General features: G+C 39.5%; 1 protein-coding gene across 2 annotated transcripts in view; it reads right to left on the reverse strand.

Annotated features, from left to right (window-relative positions):
* MACROD1 (mono-ADP ribosylhydrolase 1) overlaps window positions 1-5,216 on the reverse strand; it is a 418,223-nt gene extending 413,007 nt beyond the window's left edge. For both annotated transcript variants that reach the window (XM_072421468.1, XM_072421469.1), the window contains exons 1-2: window positions 4,688-5,216; window positions 339-440 (exon numbers count right to left, since the gene is read on the reverse strand). In XM_072421468.1, coding sequence (XP_072277569.1) covers window positions 339-440; window positions 4,688-5,066 — 481 coding nt within the window. In that variant the 5' untranslated portion in view covers window positions 5,067-5,216. The remainder of the gene's footprint in view (window positions 1-338; window positions 441-4,687) is intronic.
* Between the last annotated feature and the right edge of the window lie 16,923 nt (window positions 5,217-22,139).

The raw sequence follows: 22,139 nt of genomic DNA on the forward strand, positions 1-22,139 counted from the left end.
TAAATCGTGCTTATGAATTGTGCATAGAAAAAAAATACTCATTTGAAAAAGCAAAACTGAGACAAGCATATAGAAACTAATGCCTGAAAAGTCTCTCCTAAGTACTTGGTCTAGGTGAGTAACTCACAGACTAATGAATCCAAGAAATTTAAGAGTCTTGAGGCCTGCACAGTTGGCAGTGATTTCCCTATTATTTTTCTAGCACATTGGAAAATGAACTGATTGAACAAAGAGGGGTGGGGGGAGTGTTGACATTTATGAAAGTCTACAAATACTAGAGTATACCAAGTTTATAGCAGAATAACAAAATCTGGTCATTTAAATAGTCTGTGACTTACTCTTTGCTAGGTCTTTCCATGTTGGGATATTCTTTACTTTAATGAAATTCCTTGTGCCATAGTGCTCCCGTCTTTGTTTCTGAGTGAGCGTTTTTAAGAAATCTATATACACAAAATGAATTATAGAAGCATAAGTTAAAATAATAGCAGAAAGCATTATAAATAGTCAACATAGATTTTCAAAAAGAAGTCAGCAGCGGCAGCAGTTATCTCTCTGCCATAATGCTTTTCATTTAAATTTTGTTCAAATTAAAAGACCCAATAATGTGCAGGTGAGTTCTTATTGCTTTTTTATAAACAATTCTAGGTCACATTTGCCAGGGAGTGCTAAAAGATCCTACCAATAACTGCATTAACGACAAGGCAATAAATCATATTATTTAAGGGCTAACTTACAGCTACAGCAGTGGATGTGTTTTTATTAATTTTTGCCCTCAGTAGGTTCAGTACACTTTAGTAAAAATGATGTTTTTGCTAAAAAAATGAATAAATAAATATTTGCTTTTTTTTAAACTTTCTTATTTTTATACAAAATTTAAAAGATGAAAGATACAAATATGACAACGTTACAAGACATTATGATATTCAAATGTCAAAAACGCTTTCTTTGCAATACCCATTATGTGTTAAGCATTGCCATGTACATACCTCATTTTTATTGAAGACATCAGAAGTTTATAAGTACAAGGAGGTTAAACAAGTGTTAAATAAGCTAAGGGTATTGTGCCAGATGGTAAGATCCAATGCCCAGCACTATTTACCAAAAGAATATAGCAAAAAAAGTGTCACAGTATCATCACTAAGTGCCTATTCCTTGAAGCACTTGCAGCTTTGGTTTTACTTGTAGTAACAATTGCGTGGTAAGGCCATTGGATTCTAAAATGAATCTGCAAATGATTGCTACAAGGGGTTCATGGTGGAAAGTACCTTTTATGTTCTATAATAAAAATGCAGGAAATGGTATGTTAAAACTCCTGGTAGATTAAAGCCCTTTTATGAGACAGCAAGAAGTTCAACTGATTTGCTAACCTTTTTCTACAAAAGCACATCTCCCTTAGAATGTCTTTCTAATTTGCAGCTTTCCGAAAAATGTCCATTTATGTATTGTACAAACACAGATGCTGAACATTTTTGACTTTACATTGCAATTTATTCACAAAGTCTGCATTTTCAAAAAAAAGCCATAAATACTTCATGGTAATGCATGACACTATGAGCAGTTCATTGTAGGGCAATTAATTAAAGCAGAACTCCAACACACAATCACAGTACCCACACCACAATAAAATAAAGGCACTGGACTGGAATTCATTCCGTTGATCTACAACAAGACTGGTTGTCCAATTACTAGTTACAGCAAGACAACAGAACAACAAAGTTAGGTACCTCCAGCTTGTAAGGGTATAATTAATAGTGCATAATTTTAGATATATCTGCCTTCACACATTTTACAAACTAATGTATATCTTTCATTATTGGGGCAGTCATTACTGTTATCCTGGATTTAGTACTTTTAGACAATGTTACAGTACAAGGAATATTTCCCAGTTCAGGGTATTGCATATTTACATTTTATAGTTGTTTTAAAAAAATAATGGCTGCTGATTAATATGGAAAGATCATTTGAATCACACTCTATACAATATGGTTTAACGATATTTATTTTCTTAGCAAACAGCATTTTCTTTTAAATGCGGTTATATTTTGTATCTCCAGAAAAGGTTTACTCATTTCCACCTATGCTGTATTAAAATTTGTAACAGCTCAGTCATTCAATTATCAATGACAATTAAAAAGAGTAGTAATTGATTACTAAACTGGTTTATTAAATGGCTGCGTATTGTGTAAGGACACAGGTAAACATGTATAAAGGATAAACAAAAACAGGTAAAATTATAATTACCTGCCATGTGCTTAGAGCAGGATACCAAAGCAAAACAATAGTATACTGCAAAATTAACAGTTCCCTTTAAAGACTTATTGATATGAAGAAAAATATATAAAGATTAGTGGCCAATGATCATACAGGAAGAGTATAATTTACTTAAGAAATGGGGCATGTTTACTTTGCAAACAATTTTTTACCTAGCTTTTTTTAAAGAAAAATGAATCCAAGTATATATCACTTCTCCAAAGTTCACCCAATATTATTCATAAAAAGAATAACTTTTTTTTTTTTTTTTTTTACTTAGCACATGGCTTGTTTTATTTAAAGTTCTGCTCCATCAGCTAAGCTAAGGTGAAATTCATTTGCAAAGTGAACACATTGATTGGTTGATTGCTACTACATGTAAATTGTGTAAAGCTGCGTACACACGGCAAATTTTTCTCGCCCGATAATTGGTATCGGCCAATTATCGGGCGAAAATCTGCCGTGTGTACAGTCGGTCGTCGTCCATCGTCCGACGACCGTCCTGGCGGATCCATGGACGACGACCGATCCTAATGAAAGGGAAGGGGAGAGCGCGCAGCAGGGTGCCGCTCCGTCGCTCTCCCCCTCCCCTCTCCATAGAGCATGAACGGTGCTGTATGTACAGCATCGTTCATGCATCGTGCAGTCTTTTCTCGTTGGAAAGGATCGTGAAAGATCCTTTCCAACGAGAAAAATTGCAGGTGTGTACGCAGCTTAAGTTGTGTAGTAGATTATTGATAAGGGAAAAACTTAATACAGTTTAGACCTCAAATGACACTGTCACCATGTCTATACAGGGCAAATTGATGTGTCTCTGCAAAGAAATTTTGTTGCTTTTTCAGACCCCTTTTATTAAATTGTTTGCTTCATCACTGCCAGCATTCATATTACCAGCAGGAGAAGAGTTGTCATTCCCTCTGTTGTGTGCAAGTGCTCAGTCCCAACTGACTGCTGGGTCCAAACAATGTCACCCAGGGTGTTGTCCTATGCTATCCATACCTGAAATTGCTGGGCAGCATTGCTACTTCAGAGTAATTAAACCAGGACAGCGGTAAAGGATAACATCACTAGTGATGCGATAACATGCACCATATCATGCAATATTGCAACTTGTTTACCTAAAAATAATTGACTGCCTTATACACACTAATACACCCATTCACATGACCTTTAATTTTTGATTCAGCAAACTACAGAATTTGCATCATGATGTGTTAGGGCAGGATCAAACCTACCTCCAAATTGCATGATACTGCGAAGCTCCCCATGGCTGGCAACCTCACCACAGGTGTGCGCCTAGCCTTACAGTAGGGGTGCATTTCTCCACTAGTGCACTAGGGTGTCATTTACAGCAAAAAGCACCACAATGAAACTTGGAGTAATCACATAGCAATATATGGTGAAAGCTTCACATTTTTCTTCAGGATCCCATAAATTATTATTAAACAAAATTTATATAGCACTGTACACTAAATAGGATAAATACACTTAAATGATTGTATCCCTCTTTTCTTTAACATTTTTATTTCTGGGATAGCTTAAGGGGCAACTATGGTAACAAATATTGTCATTACTTCATGTACTGATATTTAGTTTTTTTACACGTTTTTAATTACTGACCAAACTATCTATTTAAAGTAACAATTTAGATTCTAATTTGTGGTTTCCAACCCTCACCCCAACATATCAGAGTTGTATGTGGAGTTCCAGGTATGTTACACCTGCTTACCACACCAGTTTGAAGCAGAAATTGATCCACCTTCTATTATCACTGAAATATCTGTCCAAAAACAGTACAACTAGCCACTCTAGGGGCAGAGCAAACTGCTGCCATCCAGAAAACCAACACCGCAAGTCAACAAGTTCTCAACGCTACTCACAATGATGCTGTGGGTAAAAAGCAACCCCATGGTCAGAAGCAAAACGTCACTTCCAGAGACCGCACCACAATCACAGCGGGGTTCCCCCCCACTACACAGGTGGGATTGCAGCTGAGCCTGTGGTCCAACCTAAATGAGGCTTCTGAACTCTTTTCACAATTACATTTGGTCTGTATTCCAGGTGTATAAATATATGAAACATTTTCCCCTTCAACACATTGTAGGTGAAACTTCCATTTAAAACACATTTTCGCACAGCAAAAACGGACAAATACAGGGGGTCCAAAGGAAATTCAGAGACTAATTTATCAGATGGATTATTCAGGAAACACACTGTACTTCCAGTCACAGCACATCCATGTACATAAAACTCTTCTGAGGTAACAAGGCCGAGATAGAAACATGGCCGCCATCTAACATCTCCACAAGTCATTAGCAATAGCCACCCCCCATTTCTCCCATAGAAAAGTTTACCTCAACCAAACCCCAAGTGTTAGGACAGGTGAGCACAGACAGGGTTAGACTGAGTGCAGCTCAGAGGAGAGTTTGTTTCTCACTTTTGGCCTCCCTCCAGGTGATGGAAGGGGAACTCAGGTCAATCTTCCCACTGGTAGCCATGAAGTGAGCGGAAAGTGTCAGAGGCCTGGATATGAACCAATAGGGAGCCGCAGTTTGGGGATCACTATGAAGGGGGCGCAGCTTTCCTTTCCTGGTCCACAGATTAAAACACCGACGAGTCGACAGAATGGGCGGGAACAGCGCTATGCCAGGCAAACAGGCAGGGGGCGCTCTACTCCCACTCTGTGAGTTGGCAGAAAAACCAAGCAAGCGGGCTGCGGTATTAACCGGGTCTGCGCCTTGTCCTCCGGGCAATGGCGAGATGACCGCTGCACGAAGGCTGGAAAGCCAGCGTTCTCTAATCATCCTACCAATCATGGTGCTAAATATAGCAGGGGGATATGGAGCTCACACCGGCACAGGATTATAATTAGCCCGCACAGATGGTTTTCCCTTATAAGTAACTCGGGACGGAGCACACGGCTAGCCGTTTTGGGAAACGAGCCTTGGACGCAGGTGGTTGTCAACAACTCACAGGCCGTGCTCACGCACACGTTCCGTCAGCGTCACCTACAGGTGTGTGTTAGAACTACAGTCCCTGCGGCCATTGTGCTGGAGTCCGAACAGTCCGCGTATCTATTGAGCAAAGAGCCGCAATTTTTTGACGATAGGCCACTGCTTTACATATAATTATTCCAGCAATTGTCATACTTCATATTAACGCAATTTTGGGGTTTAGATTTTTTTTGTTTGATTCAAACAGGTTTTGCATTCCAATACAATTCTATAGGAATGCCACTGAAAGCAGGTCAGCTGCAGGGTAAATACACCTGAGAATGAACACCTCATACACCATCCATACAAGTCCTTAAAGCAAGACTAAATTTACACTTTTAAAAATACATGATCAGGCAGGGCTTTATTGCAGAAATAGGTGATGTGCCTTTTACAATAAGCATTCTTCTTTTTAATAATAATAATAGGAAGGATTTATATAGCACCAACATATTATGCAATACTGTACATTAACCCCCCAAGTGTTCTAAATCTGTCAGTTTTTTTTATTCAAAATTGATCCTATTTTTTTGCATAGAAATTTTTGTTTATATTGTGGGCCTGTAATTCTTAGGATTAACTCCTGGGTATAATAATTATATTTATTATATTATAATCATAAATTATAATATAATACATAATTATAAAAAAAATGAAATAATAGACCACAACAATGTAATTTATCAAAAAAAACTTTTTTACCAAAAATTTCTCACTGCAATTTTCCAAACAAGGGTGCAATATTAATGATAAATAATATAAATTAGATGCAGACTTTAGAAAAAAAATATATTCACATTTTTAGTAGACATCCTGGGTGTGGTATATTTTGAAGCAGGGTGCTGCACAAAGTCCAACATCACAGTCAGGACAGTAGAACCTGGTTTCTTTGCGTTTCTTCCTTGCTCTGTCATCGGTCTTTGAGCAGCAAACCACGCACATCCTTGTAGGTGCTGTTTTTTCTGGGTTGGTGGGATGTATTCAACGAAGTGACGACCGGTCAGGCATTCTGGCTTGACAACGGTGGAACACAACGTCCAGGTCTATTCATAGCCACTGATGGTGTTTGGTGGTTCTTGACTATGGATTCGGAAACTTGCAAAATGATGTCTGAATGATTCACAGGTCTCTGACTATTTTTTTTTTTTTTGTACAGAATGTAGGCATTCCATAGGCACTGCTCAACTAGATGCCTGAAAATCTTCTTGTAATACTTCCTTTGCTGTTTCCTCATCGCTGGGTAGAATGTTCTTTCCCACGTTTTGTGTGTACCAGAACAGTGAAGGCATCATGGACAGTACTCATCAGGCACACATCTTTCTTGTCACGCTATCTCAGGGCCATCATTTTGCCTCTCTGCCAGGCAACAATTTCTCCTGTCTTCAGCTTCCCTTTTGCAATTAGTGATGGCAGGTTGCGCCAGTTAGCCCTAGCGGTTCTACAGGCATCTGTTCTGTGTTGCAGAAGGAACTCATAAAGCTCAGGAGAGGTAAATAAATTGTCAGTTGTGACACAATAGCCCTGATCTAGCAATGGCTCAATGAGGGATAGCACTGAAGATGTTGCCAATCCATAATGGCTTTATCTGGGGTTGAACTGTGTCCCTTTTCCAGTGTACAGTACTGTATTCCAGATGTAGCCAGATGAGGATTCACACAGCATATACGTTTTCACGTCAAATCGTGCCCTCTTTGACGCAATGTACTGCACCCAGCTGAGCCTCCCCTTGTAAGCTGTTAGACTTTTGTCAATTCTGACATCCCTTTCTGGCACATAGGTTTGCTGGAAATTTTGTAGAATCATCTGAGACACTTCCAAAATTTTCTTCAGTTTTGGTGCGGGATGAGTAGTCTCTTTGTTGTTTGCGAAGTGCAGGTACTTCATGATGAGGGAAAAGTGGTATTCTGGCATGACTGTGCCAAAGAATGGAGTGGCAATCATTTTATTTTTGGACCAGTACCACTTCTGCACGGGTTTGCCCACAACTCCCTGCAGGATCACCAAGCCCAAAAATAGCCAAATGTCATCCTTGGTCACAGGTTCTCACTTTCTGCTTCTTGCAAACCTCAGGTGTGGAGCACCTTGTTGTTGTCCAGCGTACCTGCAGGAAACAAAAAAAAATGTATTTTAGGATATGTTCTTTTATATTGTGAAGGCTGCAAGTAATATTTTAGCAAACACAAAGCAGCATATATGTTTGCACCAAAAAAAAAAATTATTAGCAAAAATTTAAAAAAGTTAGCATAGAGCAGCACACATGTTGGCATAGAAAAAAATTAAAAAGTAAGCACAGAGCAGCACACGTTTGCATAAAAAAAAATTAGCAAAAAGTTGACAAACAGACCAGCACACGTTTGCATAAAAAAAATTAGCAAAAAATTTTAAAAAGTTAGCAAACACAAGAGCAGCTTACCTGTTTGTCACCGCAACATTTTTTTCATCGGTCAAAAACAACTTTAGGTATGCCATGGGGTTGTCGCATTCAGCCTCAATTTTAATCCCAGGAGCGCCGGTAAATGGAAATCTTGGCGGTGCTGCCCGGTCCGCCTCAAAGTCAATAGGACACCATGTGCGCACAGCACTGACCTCAGGTTCAGAATTGTTGCTCAGTTCACTTTCGCTGTCTGATGACAAATTTCCTGGTGAATCGCTATCGCTAGATTCCACAAGGGAATCCAAATCACTATCGCTGCATTCAAATTCCTACAAAACAGCACTTGTGCCGGCGAGATGCCTTTTGGATGCCATGTGGTCTCCAGCAATCAGTCAGGAACAATCAAGGTCAAAGACAAAGCGATGAAATGATACATTCAGGAAGTGATTTATAAGCCATCAAAAGGTCAGGGCTAATAGTGGGCAAAATGTAAATCAGGGCACTGGGCAATGATGCTTGGTCCACTAAAATGTGTTTTTATACTTTTAATATATGTTTTGTAGTGTATTTTACTGTAAAAAAAAATTAAAAGCAGATTACATAGTAATCTGCTTTTAAATTTCCCGCCCCTAGAATCCATCACTCCACCACATCATCCGGAAGATGTCACATCTTTCCGGGTGATGCAGTGGGAATGTCCCGCCCTGCTCACTCCACTGAAACCACCAACAAAGCTGCTCACATCACATGGAGGCTGGGGGCGTCACATTCTTCGGGTGATGCATCTATAGTAAATTCCAGGGGTGATGCCAGCGGGAAATTTACATTTTTTACTTTTATTTTGTGCCTTTTCTGGCCTTATTCCACTACAGTTCTTATGTCCCCTATAATTCCTTGTTCTCAAGGTTTTTTCAGCCTACGTCCAGCAACCTTATCAAAGAGTTTAAAGAAAACTTTAGCTTCTGTTTAGGAGATGGTAAACGCAAATCCTGTGTTGAATGGTGTCATTTTTTGCAAGCTTCAGCATTTTGTCTGACTTTCAGTTTTGTTCTCCAATATCTGAATTAAAGTGTACCTAAACTCAAAGACACCAGGAGGTAGAATTACTTGACAAAAGAGACATGCAATGTCTCTTTTGTAAAAAAAAACAAAAAAAAAAAAAACAAAACTCCCTGGCCCGATATCTTTTTGCTTCCGCTCTAATCTGTATGGTGCATTCGCCATGTAGTTTAGAGCTTGGCTCTGTGTGTGGTGTCATTACACACAGCGCCTGATTTATTAAAGCTCTCCAAGGCAAGTATACACTTTAATCAGTGAACCTGGAATGTATCTGGTACCAGGATGTACCAAGATTGAAAACATCTCCTAACAAACAGCAAATTACTTTTAAGTCCAGGTTTGCTGGATCACCCAGCTTCACTGATGAAAGTGTATACTCTCCAGACTTGGAGAGCTTTAATGAATCAGGGCCACAGAGCTAGCCATCAAGGTTAATATAGTTTCTGCACACATGCAGGGGTTACATCATCCAGTGACAGAAGGGGATGCTGTACTGGAAGTCTTTGGAGGAGCTGGTACTGATGATCCCTACAATTAACCCTTTGAAATCCATACTTATCTTTTCATTGCTGAGAATGTCCTGCCATTCAAGATGCCAAAGTGGCCTTGTGATTTACAAATTTTCTTCCTCACATTTTTGACATTTTCCTGGGGATTATACTGTACTTGTTTTTTTCTAATATAGCATTGGCTCCATAAATTAGGAACTGGATGTTTGGATAAAGTGCAGCAAAAAGGCCTATTTCTATTTTTTTAAGAAATGACAGACATGCATTGAAAATCCCTACTTTATAAAAGTGAGGTCTTCAATTGTTATCAATGTTAAAAAATTAAAATAAAACAATTAAAAATCCTGTTTTTTCATCAGAATGGCTGCAGCTCCCCCCATTGGTAGTTCAGAATTAAAGCATGCAGAAATACACATAAGCGTGGCTTACCAAAATCTAGTGTACGGGAGTGGATGAAGTGGATGCTCTAGTAAAATAAATAAATATGGCGCCAAAATGTTTGTTTTTTTGTATATATCAAAACTAAAATATCAACAACTCACTAAAATATAATAACAATATAACAAACTAAAATATCTTACAGATACATTTTTAAAGGGACACTATACAAAACCATGCCTAAAAACATGGTAGTGTCCTACAATATATACTAATCAAACAGAAAACAGTATGATGATGCGTTTCACAGAACGATCATCAGATCAGGGAAAGGTGGAAAGTTTGATCAATAGACTCATAAAATAATCTGAATACAGAGAATGGGGTTTTGGTACTAAATGTTTCCACACTATAATATAGGAAACGTGAGAAATTGTGTAATCAGATGCGTATACAGTTAGGTCCATAAACAGACAGTGACAACTTTTTTCTAATTTTGGTTCTGTACAATACCACAATTAATTTTAAATGAAAGACTTTCATTCAGTGGGTTGAACGAAAAGATTGCATAAAAATGTGAGGAACTAAAGCTTTTTTTTTTTACACAATCACTTCATTTAGGGGCTCAAAAGTAGTTGGACAATTGACTCAATGGCTATTTCTTGGGCTGGTGTGGGAGTGCTTGTATGTAGAAGATTTTGCTGTGAACAGACATGTCAAAGGAGCTCTCCATGCAGGTGAATCAAGCCATCCTTAAGCTGCAAAAACAAAAAAAAAACATCCGAGAAATTGCTACAATATTAGGAGTGGCAAAATCTACAGTTTGGTACATCATGAGAAAGAAACAAAGCACTGGTGAACTCAGCAATGCCAAAAGACTTGGATGTCCACGGAAGACAACAGTGGTGGATGATCGCAGAATCATTTCTATGGTGAAGAGAAACCCCTTCACAACAGCCAAGCAAGTGAACAACACTCTCCAGGAAGTAGGCGTATAGATATCCAAGTCTACCGTAAAGAGAAGACTGCATGAAAGTAAATACAGAGGGTGCACTGCAAGGTGCAAGCCACTCATAAGCCTCAATAATAGAAAGACTAGATTGGACTTTGCTAAAAAAAAAAAACCTCCTAAAAAGCCAGCACAGTTCTGGAAAAACATTCTTTGGACAGATGAAACCAAGATCAACTTTAACCAGAATGATGGCAAGAAAAAAGTATGGAGAAGGTGTGGAACTACTTATGATCCAAAGCATACCACATCATCTGTAAAACATGGCAGAGGCAGTGTGATTGTTTGGGCGTGCATGGCTGCCAGTGGCACTGGGACACCAGTGTATATCGATGATGTGATGCAGGACAGAAGCAACTGAATGAATTTTGAGGTGTTCAGAGACATGGGGCCTGATTTATTAAAGCTCTCCAAGACTGGAGAGGATACGCTTTCATCAAAGAACATGGGTGATCCACCAAACCTGGAATGGATTCCTTCAAAGTCATTTGCTATTTGTTAACAAATGTTTTCAATCCTTGACCAGATCCATTCCAGATTTTTTTGGATCACCCAGGTTCACAGATAAAAGTGTATCCTCTTCAGTCTTGGAGAGCTTTATTAAATCATGCCCACAGTGTCTGCTCAAATCCAGCTAAATGCAGTCAAATTGATTGGGAGGTGTTTCATAATACAGATGGACAATGACCCAAAACATAAAGCCAAGCAACCCAGCAGTTTATTAAAGCAAATAAGTGGAATATTCTTGAATGGCCAAGTCAGTCACCTGATCTGAACCCAATTAAGCATGCATTTCACTTGTTGAAGACTAAACTTTGGACAGAAAGGCCCACAAACAAACAGCTGAAAAACAACTGAAAGCCACTGCAGTAAAGGCCTGGCAGAGCATTAAAAAGGAGGAAACCCAGCTTCTGGTTATGTCTATGAGTTCAAGACTACAGGCTGTCCTTGCCAGCAAAGGGTTTTCAACCAAGTATTAGAAATGAACATTTTATTTTCTGCTTTTTAATTTGTCCAATTACTTTTATGCCCCTGAAATGAAGTGATTGTGGTAAAAAAGGCTTTAGTTTCTCACATTTTAATGCAATTTTTTTGTTCAACCCACTGCACTAAAGTCTGCAGTTCAACTGCATCTGAGTTGTTTCATTTAAAAATAATTGTGTTAATATACAGAACCAAAATTAGAAAAAAAGATGTCTCTGTCCAAATATTTATGGACCTAACTGTATACCTTTACAATTTTTAAAATACTAAAAAAAGATTGCAGTACTTACAAAGCTGATGTCACAATCAAAGGGGGCATTCAGAGAAACCATATAATTACTGCACATATGCAGTAATGATGTCTGTATGGGGTACTAAATGTAGATTATTTGGGGGCAAAAAAAGAATTTGAACAATTTTAGCATTAGACTTTAACATTCCAAAATAGAAAAATCAGGGAAATCTGAGCACTTTCTGATGCCACTGTGTCTTCCTTTTTTAAATGTATTGAGATTTGCCAACGTCATTATTCTTTATATGAGCATCAGTAGATGAAGCTGAGGCAGCAATGTAATAGTTATTTAAGATGAACTCTAAACCAGCCTATCAAGCCCAAATGAACCTTTAGTCTTAATTGCCTAAATACATCAAAACAAAAAAGGGTCAGTTTCTTACAAATATTTTTTCTAAACCAGCCACAGATTTAGTAGCTGGAGTGTTTGACCTCTACAAAGAGACACTCCTTCCACACACAGAGCATAGGTCTCGTTTTGCAGGTGCTAGTTGAGGACAGGCTGTAGCTGTCTCAGAAAGAATATGGAATGACATTGAACACAATGCCTAAAGAAGTAAAAAATAAGATATTCCTCTGCTTTACACCCCACAAATTGTAGTTAAAGTTTCCTGGAGTTCATCTAAAATCACCTCCAGACCATGCTTTAAAACTGACCCTTTTCTGGGTGTTCTAATCACATATTGTTATTGCATAATCTTTTATATAACCTTTGGGGTAAAATCTGCAGTAAAGACTTTCGGTTCCGGCGCCTGATGTAGCATGCAGTGTGAGACGTGGCTCTGGCTCCACTGATCTCCTGTGCCCTTCTGACTTCACGCTGCGGCTCCCCTGTTTTAGTCACTGAGAGGGTGGTGTATCTGGCTCCCAACCATCTAAACGCGCACAGCAGGAGCTGTCAGCGGGGAAGGCAGCACAGGCTAAGATGGCCAACACTGCACAGGGCCATGTGGAGGGGGAAGCGAGTCCAGATAGGAGTGTGCCTGGCACCCCATGCACCACAATTGATTACAAGCTGCTAGCTCAGGAAGTGTCACCGCACCTACAACCCAGCCTTATGCTTAACAATAAAGAAACTTTACAACAACATCTGCAGCCCATCACTGATTTGGTTAGCAAACATGGGGAAGAGCTTCATACCTTACAGCAGCATGTCAGTGACCTAGAGGATGAACTCCTCACTACACGTACCCAGCAGCAGTTTGTGGGAGAACAGTACTAACAGCTACAGAAAAAAATCATAGATATGGAAAATAGAGCTTGTCACAATATTCTATGGATTATTTGGATTCCTGAAACATATATAGCTGCTGATATACAGAAGCTTTGCTCTCCCACACTGCCAAAAGTTCTGGGTCTTCCAGACCCTTTGAAAATTGAGAGGGCTCACATCTTGGTGCAGATACCACATACCAAACCATTCCCTCGCCCTATTATCGTTCAATACCACCATTTTACTGACAAGATGCATATTATGAAGGCCTATCGGGCACATGATCATCTTAGTAGTGATGACTACAAAGTACTACTTTTCTCAGATTACTCCACAGAAACCACAAAGCAGCATCAGGCTTTCACACCCATTTGTAAGCAGCTCACAGAAAAGGGCTATCAATTTGCTGTGCTATATCCAGGTTGACCGCTTTACCTTATTTGAACTGTTATTTTTGGCCATTTTTTTGTACTTGGAGCCTATACCACAAGTTATTCTAAGTTGTTCTAAGGCACTTTTGAATAAACCTACTAAGGTCCTGTGCCACCGGAAGAAATTGCAAACTGACATAGCTATATTACACGAAACCAATCTCCTCTCATCTCTTTACCATCTTATGGGTAAAGGCTGGGTTGGTGAAGTCTGGTTTGTCCCGGCAATGGGGCGTCGTGCTGGAGTACTTATCCTGCTACACAAACCGCTTCAGTACACTGTCACTAATAAATCCTGTGATACTGTCGCAGGCATATGGGCCTCGATGACTGTACAATTCCCTGCGAACTCTCTTACTTTGTTAGCAGTGTATGGTCCCAACTCGGACAATGGACCTTTTTATGATAATTTGCTAAATATTCTCCACACCCTCCCGAGTACTTTCTTGATTGTAGCTGGGGACTTCAATGCAGTATCCACCACTTCTGAAGACAGGCACCCACTGCTTCCAAAACAAGGAGATACTGTTGCCAACGATAAAGTATTTGGTTCATTTATTTCTGCAGCTGGTTTAGTCGATGCCTGAAGACACCTCCATTTATTGGAAAGGGAATATACTCATGTCTCGCCAGTTCACTCCACTATGTCTAGAATTGATTCTGTACTAGTCCCTGAAGATTTACTGTTCAAAATAGACGTGACAGAGATTCACCCTTTAGTGATCTCTGATCACCCTCCAGTCACTATTTCTTTCTACAAGAGTCTGCTTTTGTATGGTGATTTCCTCTATTTCTAGCCAAGCATGAATCTTTTCAACACGATCTAGACCCTGTGCCTTGGCCCTTCTCAGGGCTTGCACCACCTCCATATGCCCCCTAGTGGTCCTGTTTCTCAGTGCGTTACAGTGGGACTATGAATTCCACAATGCTATCCATAAGTGGAACCCACATCTATATTGGGACACTGCTAAAGCAGTCTTAGGAGGAAACATTATGAAGACCCTGAGCAAATATCAGGATACGTGTCAACAGGCCCGACAAGCTTATCTGGCCTTCAAGACATTTCTTTCTCTGACTGATAAGGATTCTTGGTTACAAGCCAAAAGAACTTGTGATTTGTGGATTGGCCAGTACGATACCATGATTTGGTCCTATCGTTCTGTAGAATTTTTCTAATATGGAAATAAATCTGGTAGATTACTGCCCAATGTAGCTAAAAGGTTTTGACTGCCTCCACGTATTACAGCTATTAGGATTGTCATGCAACATTACATAATGTTGTGCAGATACAAGGTAGACATGTTAGTTTAGCAATGTTTGCCAATTATATTTTACTGTTTCTCAAAAATCCAACGAAAGATCTGTCACCTATTCTTCAGCACATCCATTACTTTGGCTCGTTTTCAGGGTTTCGTATAAATTTTACCAAAAAAAATATATGAAATTATATGTTTCCATACAAACCCACCGCTGGAGTTACTTGCAACCATAAATAGATTGAGTATTACACTTGCAAAAACTCATCTCACTTATCTGTGGCTACAAATATCTCGCAATGTACCTGATATGAACAGACTTCATTATACCCCGCCTATATCTAAAATCCTGGCCGAATTAAATCAGTGGAAAAATCTGCCTCTGTCTATAATGGGTCGTTGCCACCCTATTAAAATGATCAGTTTTGCAAGACAGTTGTATCCAATGCAAACCCTACAATTTCTTATACGCTATGTGGATATTAAAAAACACCCCTCCGCTTTTTTCGCTTTTATCTGGCAGGGTAAAACACCCCTAGGGCTAGATCAGATAGCTAGATCAAAATTAGTCTTTCCTAAACAGAATCTGGGAGGTAATTTCCCAGATTTACGAAAGTACAATGTATCCTGTCCTCTACGCATGTCATAGAGTGGTGGCACAATACCTCTTTTTACAAGGCTGTGAAACACGAAATACTTCTAGTAAAACCACGGTCCCTTTTGAGCCTTCTAAACACTCCCAAATGTCCCACGTACTTTGAGGGTTTTTTTTTTTTTTTGAGAGATACCTTGCTAGCATGGAGAGAAATCAAGAAACTATATCACTGTTATGTTGGGACTACTACAGTAGCACCTATACGTACTACACCTAGTTTTCCTCAGGGCCCAGTATACAAGGCATTTGAGTTGTGGGAACACAGAGGCATTAGAAATCTGAGTCATCTTCTAGCTCAGTCCAATAATCTATTATCTTTTGATATCCTGAGAATTACATATGCTCTTCCTTCATTTTCTTTTTTACCTTTAGGTTAGGAGTACTTTCTTTGGAAGACAAAGATTGCCAATCCCTCTATTACAACTCTTTCAATTGCCAATCCCTCTATTACAGCTCTTCGGTGCAGAATCATCTAAACACTCCATATTTCAAATTTAACTTTTGCTACTGGACACAGCTATGGATAATAGGGCGGTTTTACCCTTTGTTCGCAAATGGGGTATTTTTCTGAATATGTCCCACGATGACACACTGGATCTGTTAGAAACAAGCTTAGTGAGCAATGGCGTGAAGTCCAGTTTAAAATTATACATAGGGCGTACTACGCCTTCAATATGTGTTTTAATTCACAAGCCGGCTTAAACAGATTGACAGCTTGTCCTATATGTGATTTGGATATGGGCCCCCTGGAACATACACTGTGGGACTGCCCTAGCATCCTAAAATTTTGGAAACAATTTTTTGATTTTATTACAACAGTCACGGGACACGACCGGATCCTTTGCCCTCATTCGGCCCTTTTTTATAGTAATGTTTTGGATCAGCCCAGTTGATTGAAATTTGAACATCTGTTATCGTGCAGCTAAAAAAGTATACTCAAAATGTGGTTAGAATCTAATCCTTCCAGTACTCTCCACCTCCACAATATCTTTAATCTTTATTGACTATAGATAAGATTGAAGCCACTCAGCATCGGCATACACATTCACAAAAATTTTTCTGGACATGGATGCCTTATCTTCAATATACATTATCTCCCACTCAATTACAGGATATTATGGAGCTCTTTCGCCATACAGTTTGGTATGACCGCAGGGCTCTGGGAGCGCATTAAATAATGGTTCTCTAGTTAGTGAACATTGTACACCAATACTACTATTTTATCCATTGCAGATGGTGAATGGAGGTATAATCTTATTTTATTATATGCTGTAAATAGATATATATAAAAAAGAGAACCCTACTGTAACCGGTTTATCCCTGCATGTACATTCAAACTCTGTAATTCCTAATCGAAATTGCACGTTACCAAGCCAACTATTGAGAAAATACCGTATTTGCAAATATCAAAAAAGCTCCAGAATGAGGATATCATATTTGTCTTTAAAATAAGTGAAAGTGCGCACTACTGAGCTAGATAGCTTAGAACCAACCGTAGTCAGATCATGCTGAACCCACCATAAAAATCTAGGGCTAGCATTAATTCCAGATGGAAAAAGAACATTGCCAAATATCTCCATTAGGGGGCAGTGACCACTAATTAATTTGGCTTTGTTTTTGGTGGCATCCCAAATTTGCAACATATGCTGTAAAAATGGGTTAAGGAATCAGGGTCTAGCAGATCGGGGACTCCAAAAAAGAGTAGTGAGTTAGCGGGGAGAAAAGAGGATTTAGTTATTGCCCATAATGGGCCGTCTCTATTGTGGATAGAAATAAGAGGTGCTATTTGGGAGGCTTTGTAGTAAGAGTACAGGTGAAATACTCCAAGACCTCTATTTAACTTGGAGCGTACGTTTAGCAATGCGGGGGAGGCCAGCTTTCCATATAAAGCGCAACACTTTTTTTTAAAAAACTGACAGATTCCAAAGGGGAAAGGTATAGGAAGTACCCGCATAAAATATAGGATTTTGGGCAGAAAAGTCATCTTAACAGCATTGATACGACCAAACCATGAGAGATAGGGTTCATCCCAAGATCTCAAAAGTGCACACAAGGACGGTATTAAAGGTATATAGTTTGCCCCAAAAAGTGCAGTATTGTAGGCAACAATCCGTACCCCTAAATATGGAAGTTCCTTAACCCAGGTATAAGGAAAATTGGAGAATTGTAACTAATTCTGTTGGTTGTAGGGAAACATTCAATGCTAAAGATTTTGATGGGCTTACCTTATGGCCCCACAACTGTTCAAAATCTGTTAGTACCTTTACCAGAGACGGTAAAGTCACATGAGGTAATGGTATATATAGTGTTGTTGTTTGAATTCGGGTCGTCCTAATGTTCGACCTGAATATGGCTGTTCGGATTTGGGTCGACCCAACCCGAATTTTGTTGGATTCGAAGCCCCTAATTTGTCCCTCCCACAATGCCTAGAGACCTCCTCCATAATGCCTAGGACCCTCCAATAACAGCAGGGATGCCCCCCTCCATGTTTGTTGTGGCAGCCAGCCGATTGGCTGTCTGTCACTGCATGCCACACAGGCAGCCATTGGTCTATAAAAGGCCAGGGCGTGCCTGCATTTACCACTCCTGACAAAGATTTGCTAGCATCACAACCTTTCTGTGCTGCTTGGCTTGCTTTGTCAAAGTAAAAAAAAAGTGCTTTACTTAGACTGTGTCACACTCACACTATTAGTCAGATAGATAGAATATACTGTATTGATGAAGTCCTGAAATCTACTCTACTCAGATAGGTAGAGTGTTTCACTGTTAGATAGATAGTCAGTCAGTGTGTTATATACACGCAGCCAGAGCCAGGGTACCCTTCCTGACTGTGTGCACAGTATCACACTTGTACTGAGAGACAGTCACACAGACGCAGTGTATACTGCAGTATATAGTTCACTTTGTATACTGTGCTGCATATTACAAGCATCATCACTGAAGGAAAGTGCTGCATACAACACATACAGCGCACTTGCATTTTTGGTATCAACCCCCCCAATAAAAAAATCCACTTATTGCAAAAATATACACTTTGTGAAGCATATTAGCTCCAAAGTATTTGGCAGGGTGTCAAGCCACACAAAAATTTGTACAATGTCTGGCCAAAGAGGAAGGGGCAGCTTTGGCAGGGGTGGCAAGCAAAGCAGTATGAGTTTGTGTTTAACTGCAGACCAGAGAACAAGAAGCACTGCTGTTGGTGGTAAGCATCCATACTCTACCATGGGTAGAGTACATGACTCAGCTTGGGTCAAGTGATTGTACCACCTCTTCATTCCAGTCCGAGACACAGGCCTCACAGGTGTCGCAAACAGTCCATGATACACCTGTTCCTTCTTGTTCTTCATCCTTGGCTGGAAAGTCTCGTGTACAGCAGTATGTAGAGGAGTCCCACCGAGGGGTTGGAGAGGGGGAGCTACAAGCATTCCTTCAAGATTCTCAGTTGTTTCAGTCATCTGACAAAGAGAGTCAGTTCACAGGCTTTCCCCCCACTTACTTATGGTTTCAATAATTTTTCTATTAATTTTAACATGTTTTTTTAACAAGAACAAATGAATATAACATAAATTAAAAAATGTCATAACCACATAGATAACAAGTGCAATATTCATTCGTACAAACTAGAAAAACAACACAGAAAGGGATGACACCTGTAGTCATGACAAAACAGTTACAATGAAAAGAAAAGAAAAATAACAAAACAAGGGGTATTTAGGGGAAAGAGGGGAAGGGATAAATGGATAAGACCACATGTTCTGTGTTAAATAATCATAAGAAACCTGAGACAAAAGGAACCTGTTGCAAATGGACACTTATTGAGGATGGACACAACTTCAGGGGAAGCCATGGGAGTGAAATGACTGCTATTGGGGATATTAAGGCAACTTCCAGAGATACCCAGGACGGCGCTCTATGGCCAGCAAAAAGGAAGGTAATTTGAGCCGCCTGGTAGTATTTCAGGATATTAGGTACCCCTAATCCACCCTGAGTTTTATGGGCAAACATAGTACCACGTCTAATTCTGGATCTTTTGTTGTTCCAATGAAAGAGAAAATCTGGCGCTGAAATGCCTTTATTGCTAGCAAGGGGACATATACTGGGAGTGTTCAAAAAAATTAAAGCAGTTTCGGAAGAATCATCACATTGACCAAATGAATCCTGCCAATCCAGGAGATAGGATGAGAACTCCATTTTTGTAACAATTTCCCAAGTGTAGAAAATAAAAGGAATAATTAGCAGCAAAAAGCTTTGAAAATGAGGAGGTTAGTTTAATACCCAAGTAGTCTAACTGATTTGATGCCCACCTAAAATAGAATTTTTCCAGTAAAGTTATACTCAGGTATACTCAGTTCACCAGGGAAAGCTTCAGATTTTTGCTCATTAACAACCAAACCTGAAACAGCAGCAAACCGTTTAAGGAGATTCATTAAATTGGGATGTGAGATTCTTCGCTGGGTAATAGTTAATAGAAGATCATCAGCAAATAAACTCACTTCAAAGGTAGAGTCTGCAATGGGGATACCATGAATACAGGAATGATTCCTGATCAAACAAGCTAGAGGTTCAATTGCTAAAATAGATAAAATAGGCGACAACAGGCACCCCTGTCTAGTCGCTCGGCTTATGGGGAAATACTCTGAATAATAAGAAGTATAGCAAATTTTCACTGTGGGCTTAGAGTATAATGCCTGTAACCAGGCCATAAAACTTTGAAGAAAATCCAGTTTTGATTTAAAAATTTGAGGTAGAAATTGCTGCTGTAAAAATATATGAGCTATTCTTGTTAGGCTACCGTGTGTTGCTGAATAAAAAGTAATCTTTCATAGTGGGATTTATTTCCCTCCAACTTAATTTATCCAATGATAAGTTGATAACAATTCTGAGAAAACAGAGGGAATCCCATATGTTGTGGGGGAGGAGCCCGACCAAGGTATAGGAGAACGATCCATTCTAGGGTCAATAATTAAATTGAATCACCCATCAAAAAAAAAGGGTGCCTTTTGCATATTTCTTTATGAGAGAGAAGAGATGCATGAAAAACGCAGTTGATGGGAGTTAGGGGCGTAATCTTTAATTATTCTGGGGTCAAGATCATATAATCTGCCCTGCAATATTAAATATCGCCCAGTAGGGTCTGCAATTTTCAAGTCACAACAGAAAGAAAGAGAGCGATTAAAAGCAGTCATGACCCCTCTCTTCTTTTCTGTAAAACAAGCCTGGTAAATTTGAGTGTAAGATTTGTGGACATACTTTGGTCTAGAAGAGACTAAAAAACAAGTTTCTTGTAGGCTCACAATATGAGCTCCCAGAAAAGAATATTAATTAAACACTTTTCTCCTTTTGGTAGGGGAATTTAGCCCTTGTACACTGTGGGATATTAGATAAAAATTAGAGTCAGCCATTTACGACAAGGTAACACAGCAATTATTCATCAGCACCCTTAATACACAAATCACCATGACAGTAATTACATTAAGGCCTATGAGGTATATCCAAAAAGAACAGGATAAACAAAAAAAAATCTGGGGTGGGGTAAAGAGGAGGAGACACAAAAGACAAGCACATACAAAACAAATAAACCTGACCAATGGGGATAAAGGCCCCATAGTAACAACAGATCTGCCAAGGCAGAGTCTAATCTTGTACCCCGAGTGCGCATGGCTTAACTGACATAGGCCCACAAAAGAGTAATCAAAAATCATAACGCAGCAGCATCAACCAAAATATATATTCCTGAGGCAATGTCAATATCTTTTCAGATAGGGGAAATACCTGTCACAGCCATCTAACCATCAAGTGACTGTAACAGTCTCTATCCAAGCAATTAGACAGGAGAAAAGAAAACTGTAAAAACAATACTTGTAAATTCAGATCAATCTTCAGATCTCTAGGAATGATCAGGTAATCTCGACAGTCCCTGAGCAGGAGAGCCTCTATGTTTTGGAACTTTATCCCTTGGGGAGTCTTGGGGATCGTTGCGACACAGGTGGTGACTTGGCGGGGGAAACTGATGGTGAAGAGCGGATCTGTAGGTGATTAAACAACTCTTGTGCCTCAATAGGGGAAGAGATGGAATATGGTCAATTGCGGTAGACGAATTGAAGTTTAAAAGGAAACCCCCATCTGTACCAGATATCCATACGTTGCAGAATCTGAAGATAAGGCTTAAGTGCTTTCCTCTTCTGGATTATCTGTGGTGCTAAATTAGCATAGATCTGGGAAGGGTAGGATTGAAAGACCAAGTCCCTCCTACTCCAAGATGCTTTTAAAATAGCTTCTTTTGACTTATAAAAGGTAGGTTTGAGAATAATATCTCTGGGGAGCACATCTAGCTGCTTGGGGCCAAGTGCACGGTGAACCCGATCTAATTCCAGGTGGGTAATCCGGAAGCAATTCCTTCAATAATGCCAAAGTAAAGCCGAGCACATCAACATTGGACCCTGGGATCCTCCTAATTCTCAGGTTAGCCCTGCAATGGCGATTTTCCAAATCCTCTATACTAAGCATGGCTGCTTGCAGTAAATTGAGATCCTGTTAATGAGAATCTATGACTGTAATAGTATCATCAATCTTTTGCTCTAAAGTATGAATTCTATTGCCCAAGTCCCTTATCTCCCTGGTAAGAGTTGTAGACAACTTGCTTGTAGCTTGTTGCAATTCTTGCTGCAGGAGCTGTTTAAATTTCTCCAGCAATTCATCAACTCTGCAAATAAGAGCAGGCTGTGCTTGTGAAGCT

This window comes from Pyxicephalus adspersus, chromosome 9 (genome assembly GCF_032062135.1).
Source record: "Pyxicephalus adspersus chromosome 9, UCB_Pads_2.0, whole genome shotgun sequence".
Classification (NCBI taxonomy): domain Eukaryota; kingdom Metazoa; phylum Chordata; class Amphibia; order Anura; family Pyxicephalidae; genus Pyxicephalus; species Pyxicephalus adspersus.